At 39.4% G+C, this 18272-nt stretch overlaps 1 protein-coding gene across 3 annotated transcripts in view; it reads right to left on the reverse strand.

The window, feature by feature from the left end:
- LOC126473934 (kelch-like protein 12) overlaps window positions 1–4894 on the reverse strand; it is a 77278-nt gene extending 72384 nt beyond the window's left edge. Inside the window, exons 1-4 of one of the 3 annotated variants that reach the window (XM_050101294.1) lie at window positions 4788–4894; window positions 4477–4706; window positions 4269–4391; window positions 1990–2291 (exon numbers count right to left, since the gene is read on the reverse strand). In XM_050101294.1, coding sequence (XP_049957251.1) covers window positions 1990–2291; window positions 4269–4391; window positions 4477–4662 — 611 coding nt within the window. In that variant the 5' untranslated portion in view covers window positions 4663–4706; window positions 4788–4894. Of the gene's footprint in view, window positions 1–1989; window positions 2292–3952; window positions 3971–4268; window positions 4392–4476 lie in introns of those variants that run through there. The other 2 variants (XM_050101293.1, XM_050101295.1) reach the window with 2 other exon arrangements.
- Between the last annotated feature and the right edge of the window lie 13378 nt (window positions 4895–18272).

Raw genomic sequence — 18272 nt, forward strand, 5'->3', positions numbered from 1 at the left:
TTCCATAAACTTCGATAACAAAATTCTCTATGAGAATATAAAAGACTATGGTATTACTATTCAAGTTTCTTCTCGATTTCAAATATTTCACACAAAATCAATAACAAGGGCAAACTTTTTGCCAAGTAGTCTCTTTATGAAAAATAATCATCCCTTTAAACAATAAAGCCTGTGGGAATGCTGCCATGCATCTCATGCTGGCAAATGACAGCGATAAAAGAAAAAGAATCTGGTAATAACTGGCATGCAATACACATAACAGCAAAAGAGTTAAGGTGGAAAATAGACTTTCATTATTCCACCAATCCATATTTTGTTGGAAGTCAGTTTTTAGCTTATGAAATCATCAAACCTCAAAAACCCAAAACATAAACTGCACAGAGTCTAACAGTTGTCAAGCAGTATCACACCGACAGCTCTTCAGTGTATCAATTAGCATTATGTTTCAAAGTGCGTTGCAACTAAATTTTTACTTACTTATTAGCAGCTCATTCTTGAATTATAGTGGAATGGTGTAAATACACAAAAATACCAAATCAAAGAGTGGAGGAGGTAAGAATTACAGTGTCCACATATTATCCCACAACCTCCTCCCTCTTTATTGAAAAGCTGGATAAAGAGAAATGAAAACAACAATGCTTACATACTAAGATATTTGCGAAAGTATATTAGACGTGCCTGACAGTTATTTCTTATAAGTAAAATCAGTTTATAACTAAACAAGTACTACAAAAACAATCCCTGTCTATGAACTTTTCACCATTAACAAAGAAATTTATTTTTATATCTTTTATTGTTGGCTTGTGTACAACAGTTAATTTGTAACCAACTGATTTCTCACAAATAACATTACAGGATAAGTATATTGGCATACACAAAATTACAATGAATACTACATCACAACTATTCCTCTCAAAATAGCTGAAAAATAATGAGTCATAAGCATGAACAATGGGAGTAGTTTTGTGAAGAGGCTCATACATGAAAGAATAGAAAGGTATTCGTTAGAAACTATGAAATATTAATGAAGGTAATGAAGTCCAGTAAGAAGGATGAGCTGTCATTCCCCTGAAATCCTAAATCAATAGTGAACAATGAATACAAAATAGTGACAAATAAGCACAGTGAACATAGCTGTATCGCAATTAAAATGAAAAATAAGGGAAAGGCAAACACGTACCTAAAGCATATCAACACGTGCTGCATGGTAACATGTAACAGCAAACACAGCAAGGCCATTGTGTGTGTGTGTGTGTGTGTGTGTGTGTGTGTGTGTGTGTGTGCGCGCGCGCGCGCACTATTGATGGAAAAAGAGCTAGTGTGAATGCTGTTTTTTGTTACATGTTAACTTGCAACATGCATTGATCTGCTGTAGGTGAGTTGTTGCCTTTCCCTTATTTTATGTACTGTTTTGTCTGGGAACTTACTAAAAATTAAAATAAATAGAAAGAAAAGGGATGGAGGGAGGGGAAGGAGGGGAGGAGCAGAGAGAGAGAGAGAGAGAGAGAGAGAGAGAGAGAGAGAGAATTTATTAACACCAGCAAAATAGTATACGAATTAATAATATGCAATTTCATTACAATAAACACTATCGAAAAGTTCTCTTACTGAATCTATGCTTTGCTAGCACATAATGTAGATATTAATAAAGGTAATAGGTAAACAGTCGATTTGCCATCAACTGCCATGGAAATCATTTTGGGACTGCATCGAAAGGGGATGCTATATGCCATCTGGACTGGACTTAATCCAGTTTGTAAAATCACAAAAGCAGTCAGTCTGCCCCCAACTCCATCCATGAACAAAATGAGAAAAACAATTTAATACACGATACAATAAAAAAAATCCACTGCACACTTCACAGCAATTCGTGGAAGAGAGCAGAAGAACAAATGGCAGCATATAATTTAATATCTCTGACATGCAATTTAACTTTCACGTTTCCCACTGAAACACTAAACTGGCTTTGAGGGAATCCACAGCACTTACTTGAGCGTATAGTTGTAAGCTTTTTCCTGCAGCTCTGTGCATGCATGAGTTTCTGCAAAGCAGTGTATTCCTACACAGTTCGTTGTGTCCATGTGGCTTTCAAGATACTGACATGCAGCGTCACGGACTGGGAGGACCTGGAGCAAGTTGGCAGCAGCGAGCAGAGACTGGACGTTGTTGCGTGTGACTGTGACAGAGCTAGTGTATGCGTAGTCCAGCAGTAGTGCCATTGTGGATGGCTCCACACCATTCACCACCACAACAGACTGCTTTGACTCTGCCAGTGTTGTGGTAAACATAGCCTGCATAAATAAATCTCTCAATAGTACATCAACAATACAAGAAGGAAAAATCTACTCCACACATTTCATGTGGACCAAATGCAAAACTTAATTTGTTCACCAAACTAATTCATCTTCCACTTATTAAAATGGAATCAATACCATCTCTTGCACTGGGTCTACCTTTGCATTACACTACATGAATCATGTTCCATGGGTCCTGCAGCGAGTAGTTTCCGGGATGTGGAAAGAAAACTTAGGATCATTTAAGCACAATACAACGAATTGGCTTAAAATTATGAAATATTATTATGTCACAATACTAATATTAATTGTAAAATAATCCTAAACAATTTCAAGAGTTTTTGTGAAGATACTCTTAATGGAGTAAGAGTTGCTCAATGAAGTTTCTAATTTAGTCAAACTCCAATATATTAGCAACAAGACACGTAATATTTTCTAGCACATTGTGTGTGTGTGTGTGTGTGTGTGGGGGGGGTCCACTTAACCAAACACTGGTCACCTTCCAGCAATTCCAAACTGGTCTCACCATCTTTCCTCAGATCCCTTCCTAAGAACACCAACCTTTCACCAGAAGAAAGGACAGCCACACACAGCCTCAAAACAGATCGTGACCTAATGATCGAACCTGCAGACAAAGGTTCCCCAAATGTTGTGCTGAATCTCAGTGACTACCTGGAGAAAGGCCTCTGCCAATTGTTTGACTCCGCCTACAAACTTTGCCAGAGTGATCCCATCCCAGATGTCCAACATAGCCTCCAATCCCAGCTGAAAGCCTTAGGCCCTTCCCATAACACCCCCCTGAATCTGCTTCCTCCTCACCCCTATGACACTCTGCACACCAATCTTCTACATCCTCCCAACAATCCTGGACACCCAACTGCAGAGAGAGAAAGAAAGCTTTTGAAGTCTGGGTTGAGACATACCCTTCTGTGTAAACTACTAACATGAAACAAGAACACATCAATCAGATTACTGAAACAAAGTATCAAATATTTGATGGTACTTGCCTATATTTACTCACACACAGCTTATAGACCACTCTTTAAAAATGTGGATATCCTCTCACTTCCATGTATATATTTGCACTGTATGATAACTTTTTGTGAAAAAATATGGAGTGGAAAAATCTAATCCAATAAAATGAAAATATTCAGCCCCCCCCCTCACACACACACACACACACACACACACACACACACACACACACACAACAACAACAAGCAAAAATAATATTTTCATACATAGGCACTGAACGCTTAAACTAATTTTTTTTTTTTAAATGGGACCTAGATTACGAGAACATTATTTATATTAAGCTCTCCTAGAAATTAAATCAATAAATGACCTGCCAAGCCTCAAGCCATCTTCTGAGGGATATTTGACTTTCCACTTCTTTTATAGCATGCATAAGTTCCTTCAGGAAGTACACTAAATACTTGTATCTGTGCCTTGGCGATATACTATATAAACATTACTGGCTCTTAGGTGCTTAAATGATTTACCACGTAAATGTTACTGTAATATAAATATCAATCCACTTGTACAGATACCTTTATGCTCTTTCTGCTTTCGCAATATATTCTCTTTCCTGATGTGCAATGTATACTCTATGTACAACTACTTAGCGCAACGTTAAATTTTATTACACACTTACTTACCCTGTATCACAATGTACCATTTGCGTACTACGTGATTACCTTCACCATTAAAATTAATCTAATCTATGGAAAACGATTTTTACTTTCTCCACATCGAATCCATTGATAATAGTTATCAGTGGCTGCCAATTCTGCCCAATAAACAACTACGCAAGTTATAAAGGGAGAAAAAAAAAGGAAAATGTTATCTCACGAACAAGAAGTTCGCAATACGACTGCAAACTAGTAACAAACAACGTGTACAGACACTACTGTAGGTTATTTTTATAAAATTTTCTAATCTTATTTATACAAACTACAAGTTACGCCGGCTTACCTTAAAATATGGACTGAACGACGCCAAAACATTTCTGTGCGCTGGGAACTTTACACCATCAACTGAAAGGCTAACGTCGCAGAAATATCCCTCATTCCTTAAGTCATTTAAACCAAGAAGTACCTAGACACAATTACAAACGTCACTCCACCATAGAAACAAAATCGCTGCATGCTTTCAATAAATAAGTATAATCAAATGGTTATACCTCTTGAGAATGAGAGGTTTCCACGAACTTATATTCGTCTGCTCCTGGTCCGTCAGAATTGTCAGCTGTCGACGTACTGTCACTGTCAGAACTGGGCTTCCTTTGTCTATTATTGTAAGGCAAACGATTTGTCGGAATAGTACCGTCGCCTCCTACGGCTGGTTGGCCTATTGGTACTAATAACATGCTGTGGAACGCCTACATTCGTTGTCTGAGTCCTACTGTTGTCACTGTAACCATTGTCTTTATATAATAGTGACATCAAATATAGATTGTTGATATCGATTAATAATGTGAGCTTAATTCATTACTTGTGATTGGCAGAAAGCAGCCTGCAGAACTAAAAAAAAAAAATTACATCAACACAACTCCTCTCATTTTATTCAATGCATGTCCCACCCTCCACTTACGCTCAAAGATATAAGGTATGCGGGTTACAACAAACCGGTGAAAACACGGACTTGTCAGAGACTTTACATCAACTATCTCTCTGGGTCTCTGCGTTCAATCATGGCCACCTCTATTACAGGCGACCGTGGTTCAATGATAACGGAAAATCACATTCTGTGGCTCACAGTACGTTATATCGAATATCCAGATGTAAGGAATGAGCCGAATTTATTATGCTTAAACATTCAGCTCTCGCACATCGTTACGATAGCGCAGAAACCACAATTAAGCGTCACACAAGAAGGTCCTAATTACAGCAAATCCAGTCTATACTTTGCAAGTACCGTTAAAATGCATTAAAAAAGATTATTTTCTATATTGTATCAATCATAAATAGCAAATTGTAGAAAAGCCTAGATATTCCACAGTGATTAAGTAAATAAAAATTATAGTGTGAAAAATTTTACACTGTAAGAGTAATCTCAGCAGTTCTTTAAGCAACAGCATATGCTGTTATACTGTTCCTGGGTTTCTTTTGCGAACAATAGGTTGTCTATAGTCTGCTTTCGGTAACCAGGTCCAACAATTTAGTTTTAACATTATACATATTCGTCCACGCAGTTTTTCTTCTCCTGTTGTCCACATGGGAAAAATAATGTAACTATCTACTGAAGTACCTAACTCATTTATGTGAGACATTATCGTCAAGTCGATGATCATGCTATTATGGTAATGGGATAATTCGTTTTTATATTGGGTACGTATATTCCTTAGTTATATAAGTGCTACAAGTTACCAAGTTGAAATCAGTCAATAACAGAAGCAGTTGGGAGAAGCAAAATTTTCTCTGGAAAGTAATAATAAAATAATTTCTACCAAGTACTTCTCAAAATTGGGAAGCTGGAGAAACAGTTATACATGGTAATTATCGCTCTTAGACCAAAGAAAAATTGAAGCACAGCAATGGTTGTCCTTTTTTCGACTTACGTAATACCTGATGTTCCCCTGGTATGTATTTATTTCAATTTTATTAGTCCATCTCTTCGTTTCCCCTCTCTCTGTCCAACTTCTCCGCACCCTCTCTGTCCACCCCCTTCTCTCCATTTTCCTCTATCTGCCCCCTCCATCCCTCCCACTCTCTGTCCATCTCGTCCCACCACTCTCTCTCTTTGCTCACTTCCTTCTACCTCTCTCTCTACCCATCTGCTCCTTCCCTCACAACTCGTGACCTAAGTGCCATACAATGATTTGATTTTGTAGGTACATTCAGCTACATATGTGGTAACTGTCTGTTAAATGACTTGCAAATAGAATTAGTAATAAAGAAGTAAGAATTTCTAGCATCATTATGTTATGCATGATTTATTGCACTGAAAGCAAAAATGCAGTAAGTGATAAAGTTTTCTCCTTGCATATACTGAGGGGGTTGCCAGTGAGAAAAAAATTCATCCACGTTTGAAATTAATTGTGAAGTTCTTACAAGTCATTAAATGCATTTGTTCTGGATTCAAATCTGGATATTCGCACATCATTCCCTACATTTTTTTTCAGCCCCACCATTACTCCTTTGATAGGCAGGTGGTTGTTACCACCATTCCCATTCTTTCCAGACAGTAAGAGATATGTGTTAAGTTTCCATCAAATCAGCCCAGTGGTTTCAGAGGAGATGTTTAACATAACTACACTCATGCTCATAAATTAAGGATAATTGCAGAATATGGTGCCACACAACGTGGCACTACACAAAACTGGCGTTAATAGCATAGGCACATAGGGAACACACGCAATACAGATCTGTAAGTCAACGGTATTGGTGATAAGTTGAGAAAATTGTCCCGAAACACATGTGCTACAAAACGCCATTGTTTCCTGCGCATGTATCTCGACATCAATATGGGATATGATCACCATGCACACATACACAAGCCGCACAACGGGTTGGCAAAGTCTGGAACAGGTGGTCGAGCAGCTGCTAGGGTATAGTCTCCCATTCTTGCACCAGCTTCTGAAGTGTCCTAGGGGTTTGAAGACGTGCAGTGATACGTCGACCAAGAGCATCCCAGACGTGATCGATGGTGTTTAGGTCTGGAGGACAGGCAGGCCACTTCGTTCACCTGATATCTTCTGATTTAAGGTACTCCTTCACGATGGCAGCTCGGTGGGGCCATGCGTTATCATCCATCAGGAGGAAGGTGGGACCCACTGCAGCCTTGAAAAGATGGACATACTGATGCAAAATGATGTCCCGATACACCTGATCTGTTACAGTTCCTCTGTCGAAGACATGCAGGGGTACGTGCACCAATCATAATCCCATTCCACATCAGCAAATCACAACCTGCACACAGGTCCTTTTCAAGGACATTAAGGGGTTGGTATCTGGTTCTTGGTTCACGCCATATGAAAATCCGACGAGAATCACTGTTCAGGCTATACCTGGACTCGTTCGTGAACATAACCTGGGACCACTGTTCCAATGACCACGTACTGTGTTCTTGACATCAGGCTTTATGGGCTCTCCTGTGACCAGGGGTCAGTGGAATGCACCTTGCAGGCCTCCAGGCGCATATACCACGTCTGTTCAGTCGTCTGTAGGCTGTGTGTCTGGTGACAAATGTTCCAGTGGCTGCGGGCACTGATGGTGAGATATCAGTCTTCTTGTGGTGTTGTACACTGTGGACGTCCCGTATTTTAGCGCCTGGACACGTTTCCTGTCTGCTGGAATTGATGCCATGATCTTGAAATCACACTTTGTGCACACAGAGGGCCCCTGTTATGACCTGCTGCGTTTGTCCAGCCTCCAGTCGCCCTAGTATTCTACCCCTCATAACATCATCAATACGTATTCTTTGAACCATTTTCAATGCACAGTCACCATTAGCATGTCTAGCAGTGTCTGAACACTTACTCGTTGCACTGTACTCTGACATGCACCAACACACCTCTGCGTATGTGGGCTGCTGCCAGCGCCACTGCGCGACGACCGCAGGTCAAATGCACCGCATTGTTATACCCCGAGGTGATTTAAACCCGCAAATCACCCACCAGAGTGTTGTTCCACCATGTATCAGCATTATCCTCAATTTATGAGCATGAGGGTAAATACATATATACATTTATGTAATATCTCTGAATATCTTTTTTTCATGATCTGATCTTGATGAAATGTAGCCTATATGTCACTAACTACACTGACATAACAAGTGAAAACGCCACAAAAATCCGTCTAGTAATTTTTGAGATTATCATGTTAAGATAGACAGACAAGGAAGTATTAGTGAAACTTTATATTACAATGTCTTTTTCTTTCCTGGTCCAATTTTGATTAATTACAGTCTAGAATGCCCCTAACTATGTTCAAGTTACTTGCAACAACCCTGTAAAAACTACTCTAATAATTTTGGGGATTAGTACATTCAGTGAAAAGTACATCAACATAATGGTTTTACAGATTTATTGTACATATAGCCAGATGAAGATTTATGAACATAATTATAGCTTTTGAACTGTAATGGTATATGTCCAATAAGGTTGGTATATATATATATATATATATATATATATATATATATATGTGTGTGTGTGTGTGTGTGTGTGTGTGTGTGTGTGTGTGTGTGTGTGTGTGTGTGTGTGTGTGTGTGTGTCTGTGTCTGTGTTTGTGTGTGTATGTATGTATGTATATGTATATAAATAATGGTGATGTAATTAAAACCTTTATCTCTCTAAAATGTTGTCTAACTTAAGTTGGAACGATCACATAGCTAGTTCTGTGGGTAGAGCAAACCAAAGACTATGATTCATTGGCAGAACACTAAGAAAATGCAAGAGATCTGTTGAAAAGACTGCCCACAGTACATGTGTATGGTGTACTGCTGTGTGGCACAGGATCTGCATCACATAGGATTGAGGGAGACATCGAAATCAATTCAAAGAAGGGCAGCACGTTTTGTACTGTTGCAAAATAGGGGAGAGAGTGCCACATGTATAATACACTCCTGGAAATGGAAAAAAGAACACATTGACACCGGTGTGTCAGACCCACCATACTTGCTCCGGACACTGCGAGAGGGCTGTACAAGCAATGATCACACGCACGGCACATCGGACACACCAGGAACCGCGGTGTTGGCTGTCGAATGGCGCTAGCTGCGCAGCATTTGTGCACCGCCGCCGTCAGTGTCAGCCAGTTTGCCGTGGCATACGGAGCTCCATCGCAGTCTTTAACACTGGTAGCATGCCGCGACAGCGTGGACGTGAACCGTATGTGCAGTTGACGGACTTTGAGCGAAGGTGTATAGTGGGCATGCGGGAGGCCGGGTGGACATACTGCCGAATTGCTCAACACGTGGGGCGTGAGGTCTCCACAGTACATCGATGTTGTCACCAGTGGTCGGCGGAAGGTGCACGTGCCCGTCGACCTGGGACTGGACCGCAGCGGCGCACGGATGCATGCCAAGACCGTAGGATCCTACGCAGTGCCGTAGGGGACCGCACCGCCACTTCCCAGCAAATTAGGGACACTGTTGCTTCTGGGGTATCGGCGAGGACCATTCGCAACCGTCTCCATGAAGCTGGGCTACGGTCCCGCACACCGTTAGGCCGTCTTCCGCTCACGCCCCAACATCGTGCAGCCCGCCTCCAGTGGTGTCGCGACAGGCGTGAATGGAGGGACGAATGGAGACGTGTCGTCTTCAGCGATGAGAGTTGCTTCTGCCTTGGTGCCAATGATGGTCGTATGCGTGTTTGGCGCCGTGCAGGTGAGCGCCACAATCAGGACTGCATACGACCGAGGCACACAGGGCCAACACCCGGCATCATGGTGTGGGGAGCGATCTCCTACACTGGCCGTACACCACTGGTGATCGTCGAGGGGACACTGAATAGTGCACGGTACATCCAAACCGTCATCGAACCCATCGTTCTACCATTCCTAGACCGGCAAGGGAACTTGCTGTTCCAACAGGACAATGCACGTCCGCATGTATCCTGTGCCACCCAACGTGCTCTAGAAGGTGTAAGTCAACTACCCTGGCCAGCAAGATCTCCGGATCTGTCCCCCATTGAGCATGTTTGGGACTGGATGAAGTGTCGTCTCACGCGGTCTGCACCTCCAGCACGAACGCTGGTCCAACTGAGGCGCCAGGTGGAAATGGCATGGCAAGCCGTTCCACAGGACTACATCCAGCATCTCTACGATCGTCTCCATGGGAGAATAGCAGCCTGCATTGCTGCGAAAGGTGGATATACACTGTACTAGTGCCGACATTGTGCATGCTCTGTTGCCTGTGTCTATGTGCCTGTGGTTCTGTCAGTGTGATCATGTGATGTATCTGACCCCAGGAATATGTCAATAAAGTTTCCCCTTCCTGGGACAATGAATTCACGGTGTTCTTATTTCAATTTCCAGGAGTGTATATGAATTGGGGTGGCAATCATTAAAACAAAGGCATTTTCCGTTGTGGCAGGATTTTCTCATGAAATTTCAATCACCAGCTTCTCCTCAGAGTATTAAAATATTTTGTTGGCGCCTATCCACGTAGAGAGGAATGATCATCATAATAAAATAAGAGAGATCAGAGCTCACACAGAAATATTTAAGTATTCCTTTCTCCTGTGCACTGTGCAGAGAAGTAGCTTGAAGGTGGTTCGATGATCCCTCTGCCATGCATGTAATTGTGAACTGCAGAGTGTTGATGTAGATGTAGATCCAGATGTATGTTTATTCAGTAAAAATTTTCTTTCTAAAACAACAGCAGATAATAAAGTTAATGTGTTGTTTTGTTTGTGTCTGTGACAACTATTAATGTCTCTGTCAACATTACTGAAACTAATTGTTTACTTAGTCCCAGAAAGAGTTTCTTCTAATTCGTATTGTCATCATGGAAAGCAGCTTAAAATTTGATAGATTCTGCTCTACTTGCTAACCTCTGTCAACAAGGCACAAAAATAACAAAAATTAGAACCATTATAACTTCAATACTGCACCTCAGAAACTGGAGGAGATTAAAGTTTCTAATAACATTTTCTAAATCTCGGATCTGTATATTGGCACAGTACTTGAATGTCTGCTTTGTGACATGTAATGAAAGCAATGTAGAGTTTTTTAATGAAGAAAATTTACTAGAAATTTGTATTCTTAACTGTATATCACACTTAATGCTATTGTCAGTAATTACAGAATGAAATGAGGAGAAATTGATGTTTTGGATTGAAAACAATATCTTCATTTATTATGTAGATCCAAAATAAAAATCTGGGTAAGTGTACATAGGATTTGCACACTGAGAGTTCTGTGCAAACTTAATTGTTTGTATAGGCAGTGCAGCCACACTGAGAATCAAGAAGCTGAACGATTTTTTACTTTTATCAATATCAATACTGGCATGATATGAGTCTCAGGAAATCCCAGACTTTCGAGAAAGTGTTGATTTTAAGTTTACATTTTTTGTATAATTTCACGCTTTCTTTTGTAGCTTTTTATTTATTTTATTTTATTTGGAGTCATTAATATGACATATTAATGTGGTATGCTAACTGGCAATTGCAAACTGAATTCGCCTGTTCTTGTCCCTGTTGGAATTACTGGTTAAGATTTGATGGAAATCTCCAGAGAAGAATATGGTACAGCAAGTCATAGGGCTACTGCTGTTATGGCAATGGAATGCCTCAATGAATATTTTATGGGATATCAGAACCTCCTCCCAAAGATGCAAGTGTAGTCCTGCATGAATTATGAGTATTACTTTGCTGTGAAACATTGCAGATGCTGTATATGTCACAGTCAATATGAAGTTGGTAACATGCAATGTGTTCATTTCCCTATAAAATGAGAAAACATGCATTAACATACATAACAGAGAATATTACTCAGTTGAGTACACTATAAATTGATAGGTCAAATGAAAAGCCCAAAATAGATAACAGAGAAGAACTATGTGATGTAATTACTATATAGGAAAATTTTCATTGTAATGCAAATGTAAGACATTGAACTTCAATGTACCTTTATATGTAAAGTCTGTACAGAAGGCAAAGTTAATTATGATTGTTATTCCAACACTGAAGGAGAGATAAATAGGACTTACATAAAGTAAAAAGAAAAAAATGATACAATTTTATAATGTATATCTGTAAATGGTTTCAAATAAAGTTAGAAAGTGATTTTGGCAGTGAAGTGTAGGCTTTGAAGCAGTTTCAAATATGAGTGCAGTTAAGTGTAATGGAACAGCAACCAGAACTAATGAAAATTTATGAATTTTCTCCCTAATAAATAATCAAAAGACATTTTATACAGGAATTGCTCCCCTATAAAAAACAAAAAACTGTTCAAAAAACAATAACCTTTGTGTAGTCTCAAGTATTTTATAATTGTTCTTTGTATATTTTGTGTCTGTAGAATTCAGGTTTTAACTTTCACTATGGGTAGCATATGACAATAATGAAGAAAAAGTAAAAAAACAATCCCTGCTAACCCCATATCTATCATTGGTCCAATAACAAAAGATTTATATCTGTGGACCGTGATTCTAACACAGTGGTACTGAAGAACATATATAGGAAAAATCATACCTTGCAAATATAAAAACTAACTTGAAACCTATGTCAGTATATTATGGCTTTGTGACTGTACATGCAAAAATTTGTAATTTTGTCAATTCAGAGAGGTATGTAACTACTATCTGCTGTCATCAACAGGTACTCAGGTTTTTGCTTCCAGCAGACAGTGGGAGCATATGTGATGTAATGTATGTATTGGAAAAGCGAGATGAAAATTTTAATGACATATGATACGACGACTAATAATAAAAAGAAATTTTTAGTGACAATCTGTAATTACACTGTATAAAGATGCACAGGAAAGTTAAAAGTTAAGATGTAATATCACAGAAAAGGTCAAAGGATTCTCAATTAAAATTGAACAATTTTGATCTCTTTTATGTTCTGCCATCTTTTTTGTTTTCTTGTATGAGCTGTAACGTAAGGAGTGCTTATCTGAGTAATTCATGACAAAATTTGTAATTTTTCATGAAATAAACCTTCAGGAGGTTGAGAGTTATTTATAACCAGTATGCAAATGTTAACCAGCAACAGAAGAGAAGAAAGCACAACAAAAATGCCTGATTGCCTTCCATTAGGACTGCACATAAAATCATCATTGGAAGAATGCTGAGAACCACAACCTACAGGGAAAATGAAAACATCAAATGGGTAATCTTTTTTGCAATCCAGATATACTGCTGCCTATGTCAGGTGTTAAAATATGGCAAGGAGTGTGAAATCTAACAATAAAGAGATTTGTCAAATATACATATTTTATTTTATTTTGATCTCCCCTGTGAGGAAAGCCATTTCTTTCTTTCTGCACAAAATATTAAAAATACTGCAGATGCCACTACAGTAAAGGGACATTATTTTGGAAAAATTCTCTCTATGGTCAAAACTCTATTATTGTTAGTCTTGTCTAAAATTTAAACTGCATATGAATGCCTATGAAGACAGAAATATTTTTTTCCCTGGAAATTATTTGGAACTATTGGTATACACTCAACTGAAGGTGTACATTCCGAGAGCACAACTACAAATCAGTGTCCAAGGGAGTTATGATTTAATTAAGGTGATAGTTATGAAGTTATGTAACAGTCAGTAACCTAAGACACAATTTATGTTATTTGATGCAAGTGTCAAGGGAATGAATCGAAAATGGAAGACTGAGTGACATATTAGACTAGGAGGGCAGAGAGATTATATCAAAATATTCCCACAAAACAGAACAAGGCAACTTTCAAGAACATAAAAATAAAAGGAGAAACATATAATATGATTATAATAAGACAAGGAATTTGCACTACAGTGCAATTATAGTTTCAGTGTTGTAGTTTAGAGAGCCAAAAAGGACGGTCTTCACTGCCATCACATAAGTAATTATGTGGTTGTAGGACATAAATTACATATTAAATTAAATAGAATTTTAAAAAATAGAAAAATAACATCAGTTACATAAACACTATCAGTAATAAATTAAAACAAGTTTGTAAATATAAAGTACATAAAAACCTGCCGAAAATACTAAAATTAGCTACAGAATGGGAAATATGGAATGACTGGTTGCCAGAATCAACTGGAGTGCTAAATCAACATTCCAAATAGGAGTCGTGCTGTCAAATGTAATTTCATAATGCACTTAAGCGTTTTAGTGACATCACTCAAAAGAGAATCAGCCTGACCACGCTATGTGCTTCCAATTAGAAAAAATCACTTAGTCTTCCAATAAGTAACCTGCAGACAGTTTTTCGCCCCATGGTTCACAGATCGGCTTGTTTATTCCTTTGAGAATGAATTCACATCTCATCCAGAGGCGTGTCAAAATGTTTTCGTCCCACCTAGATGGTTTGAAGGAGCTGTGCAATGACTGGTTGGTAGATTATACCGATTAAAGATAGCTGTTCCTCATTTCCAACCATTTTTCTTCCCAATTATATGTGATCCTGCACCTCAACAGTGATGTCACTATGTGTAAAATAACTTCATACTGTGCTGCAGTGGGTATTTTTGTTTTGTTACTAACACAGAATTATAAATATGCCAGCATGGTTGCTTAAGAAGAGTCATAACAATTGAATATAACACAATGTCTTGAACTGTAAAATTCTCATGGGGTAGGTCACTAGCTGATGTAAGGAAATTTAAGTTCCTTGAAAAAATCTAACAGCCAACAAAACACAAACTAACTGAAGACATTAATTTCTGTAGGTGCAGTTTATGCTGGAGAAATAAGTGGGAATGTTACCACACACAGCCAACAAAGCACTGACGAGATGGACAAATATTGTATATGTTAAACGTGGTCATCAGTATTGGCCATTACAGATGCTGAGGGAGCTACTTGTCGCAAAACTTAGAGGTATACATTCATTGAAATGTTGATTATTTTTGTAAACACTCGTCACCAGTTTTGTACAGGCCTTGTCACTACTGCTATGGAGGCCTAGTTGCCACTGTAGTTGCGGTAGGCCTAATTTGTGAGTTCATGAAACGGCTTTTTCTGAAGTACACCACTATTACACAGCTATGACCGAGGGTCAGGTAACGGGATAGGAGAATAAAGGTTCTAAAACACTCCAACAAAAAGATAACGAAGTCACACAAATGAGTTAAAAGGGTTTACTTATTTTTGTGACTTGTTGAATTGGCCGAGGCGAAGGCGATATCTTCATCCTCAGCGCCGCCCGTGACGGTGGTAGAACTGGCGCAAGTGGCGAGTCTCTATGGCGCTGGCACCAGCTCGTGTCTTTGGGCCTGTGGTGCTTTTGCCTGGCTTTGTCTCGTTCGGACGACAAAGCAGTTATTGCTATTATTCCATGTCATTGTGTGATCGATGTACTAATCCCTCCTGTAGCGGCAGTTAAGTTCAGAATGAAACGTGTGGTTAAGAGGGTTGGGACAAGAGGATGGGGGCTGCTCAAATCTCCAACAGTAGGTCACGTATGGTAGGACTCGAATATTTGTCAGTCGATGTCGACTCTGATTTGTGAGGTTGAGTGTTGACACTGTGTGAATGGTCCTACTGCCAGAAGCAGTTGGGGTGCTAGAGACACTGGCAAAGGTTTGCACCGAATTGAAGGATCTGTGGTTGCTGTGGACAACAACAACAATTGTGTCACGATTTCGCGTCAACGTCACATGATGTCTTGTCGATGTCATGATGCTCTCAACCAGTCACAGTGCTGCATGGAACCGATTTATTTATCATTGCTAAGCCACCACTTCATTACTAGCGTGTGTGGCATCGTAGTGTATGTGTACACCTAGATAGAAATAATGAAGTCACATCATATTAATGACATTACAGTAAATTCTACAACCAAAGTTAGTTTATGCATAAGAAATACGGCATCGCTACAGATAAACCCCTTGCCAAGTCACCACTATAGCACTAGATTGTGTGATATCATAGCAAAAATTCTGAGGGTTATTGATTTCTAACCAAAGATGCTGTGTATATAAGAAACACACAGCACAACAGATAAACTGCCTACTAAGTTACCAGCAAATTACTATATTACGTGACATTATAGTAAAATTCTGATGCTTCGAACAAAGATGCTATGTGTGTAGCATAGCGCTACATTGAGCCGCTATTAACTACTAAAGGATCCATGCAGACTTCTCCCCCAAGAAAGTAATGCGTCTATGAACTACGTACAGATCTTCTCCTGGGAGTCAAATATCTCTTTTCCGATACACCACTGACCAGTATCTGAAACCGCTCCAGCCAAAGCACATCACCTGCAGGATAGCCCACGCTTAGGTGCGGAGTATAGCCGCGACAGCGAACACTGATGCTTGGCATATGGTCGTGAACACACTGACACGAAGGCAGTAATGACCGAGGAATTTGAATCATCTCCGCCCTGGTGGCTGACGCAAAAGACATTTCTACCGAAATCAAGCTTTACGGGAAGAAGCATAAAACCTAGGTAAACCAGTCACAACTTGCAGACACCTACAGTCATAAATTGCAGGAACATACTCGCTCACCAGAGGAACTCTTTGGACTCATTTTTGGTTAGACGTTGCTAATATTTTCGATGACAAGCACCCCTCGCCCCTCCACTCTTTCTCTCTGGACTAATCAGAAACAAGATTCCCCTCCTTCCCCTACCACAATTTTTTTAAAACTATTGCTTATGCGTGGGCGACGCTGTTTTCATCTAGACAGCATTACCAGGTGGAATGAAGACACCTAATTATAATTACGATATCAAAACAAGACAAAAAACTGAAACTTTCTGACAGATTAAAACTGTGCGCTGGACCGAGACTCGAACTCGGGACCTTCGCCTTTTGTGAGTAAATGCTCTACCAGGAAGTTTCATTTCAGCTCACAGTCCGCTACAGAGTGAAAGTTTCTATCTGAAAATAAACCCTGCAATTTCGTTACAGCACGGAAGTGCTACAACAGATATGTCTGCGAAGGCCATGTGCAAAATCTCGATTTGGGGGCAGATAATGGTGCTTCGTTCCTAGTTTATCTAGGAAGAAGGGGTGAAAATTTTCTGGTTTAGCCCGGACTAGCGGCCATTTGCATACCATTCGAACATGTCTTACAGTACCTATGTTACAGTATATTAAGCAAGGTTTGAAAGACAAACCGCAGCTGGTGTCCAGGCAAACAACGAATCAAATGGCTCTGAGCACTGTGGGACTTAACTTCTGAGGTCATCAGACCCCTAGAACTTAGAACCACTTAAACCTAACTAACCTAAGCACATCACACACACCAATGCTCGAGGCAGGATTCGAACCTGCGACCGTATTGGTCACGCGGTTCCAGACTGTAGCTCCTCGAGCCGCTCGGCCACCACGGCCGGCAAGCAACGAATCGATGAATTCCTCTTGCAAAAGGTGTTAATTGGGCTGAAATTATTATTCAACTAATGGGATCATTTGCGTGTGCACCGATCGAATTTTACATGCAAATATGTGCAAAAAACACGTTTTTCTGGGAGTTTTTTGAAGTACACCACTTCTATACTTTAAACTTGTATGAATCGGGTCAAACTTTGCACTAGGGTAGATAAATGGATAAAGTCAAAACAAAATTTTAGTCATCCCATAATCTTAATCCGTTGTCGAGATACGATAGATTATATTTGTGCTAAATGTAACACGTAAAATTCATTCCTATGTGAATTGAATGCGCTAAATCGGTTTAAAGTTGTTCAAATGAATAATAACGCATTCTTACGATAAAACTGAAAATTCACTCAGATTTTACGTGCAAAAAACACGTTTTTTTGTTTTTCTAAGAAGGACACATCTATGCCACAAATTACGGGAAAAAAAAAGTTTTTCTGGGAGATTTTTGAAGTGTGCCACTTACGTCCTTTAAATTTGTACTGCTCGGTACAAACTCTGCACTAATGTAGATCAATGGATACAATCAAAACGAAGTTTTAGTTATCGACTAATCTTTATCCGTTGCCGAGATACGATTTAAAGTCGAGGTAAACATAGCACGTAAAATTCATTCTAATGGGAACTGATTCAAATAAATAAAAAAACGCACTTTTATGATAAAACTGAACACTCGCTTATCAAAAATCTAGATTCATTCGGTGTTTACGTGCAAAAACCACAATTTTTACCAATTTTTTATGAATTTTTTTACACCTGTGTTTCAGATTTCTGTAAATCGCCTCAAATTTTGTGTGAAGGTAGACAAATACACAGAATTAATGGCCGTCTTGTTGTTTTTGTGAAAGATTTATCCGTTGCCACGATATAAACAACACGGTTCGAATGACAATACAGAAACCTACCTACATCTACATCATACTCCGCAAGCCACCTAATGGTGTGTGGCGGAGGGTACTTTTTGTACCACTAACTGAGCCCTCCAGCCC

The sequence above is a fragment of the Schistocerca serialis genome, chromosome 4 (genome assembly GCF_023864345.2).
Source record: "Schistocerca serialis cubense isolate TAMUIC-IGC-003099 chromosome 4, iqSchSeri2.2, whole genome shotgun sequence".
In the NCBI taxonomy this organism is placed as follows: Eukaryota; Metazoa; Arthropoda; class Insecta; order Orthoptera; family Acrididae; genus Schistocerca; species Schistocerca serialis.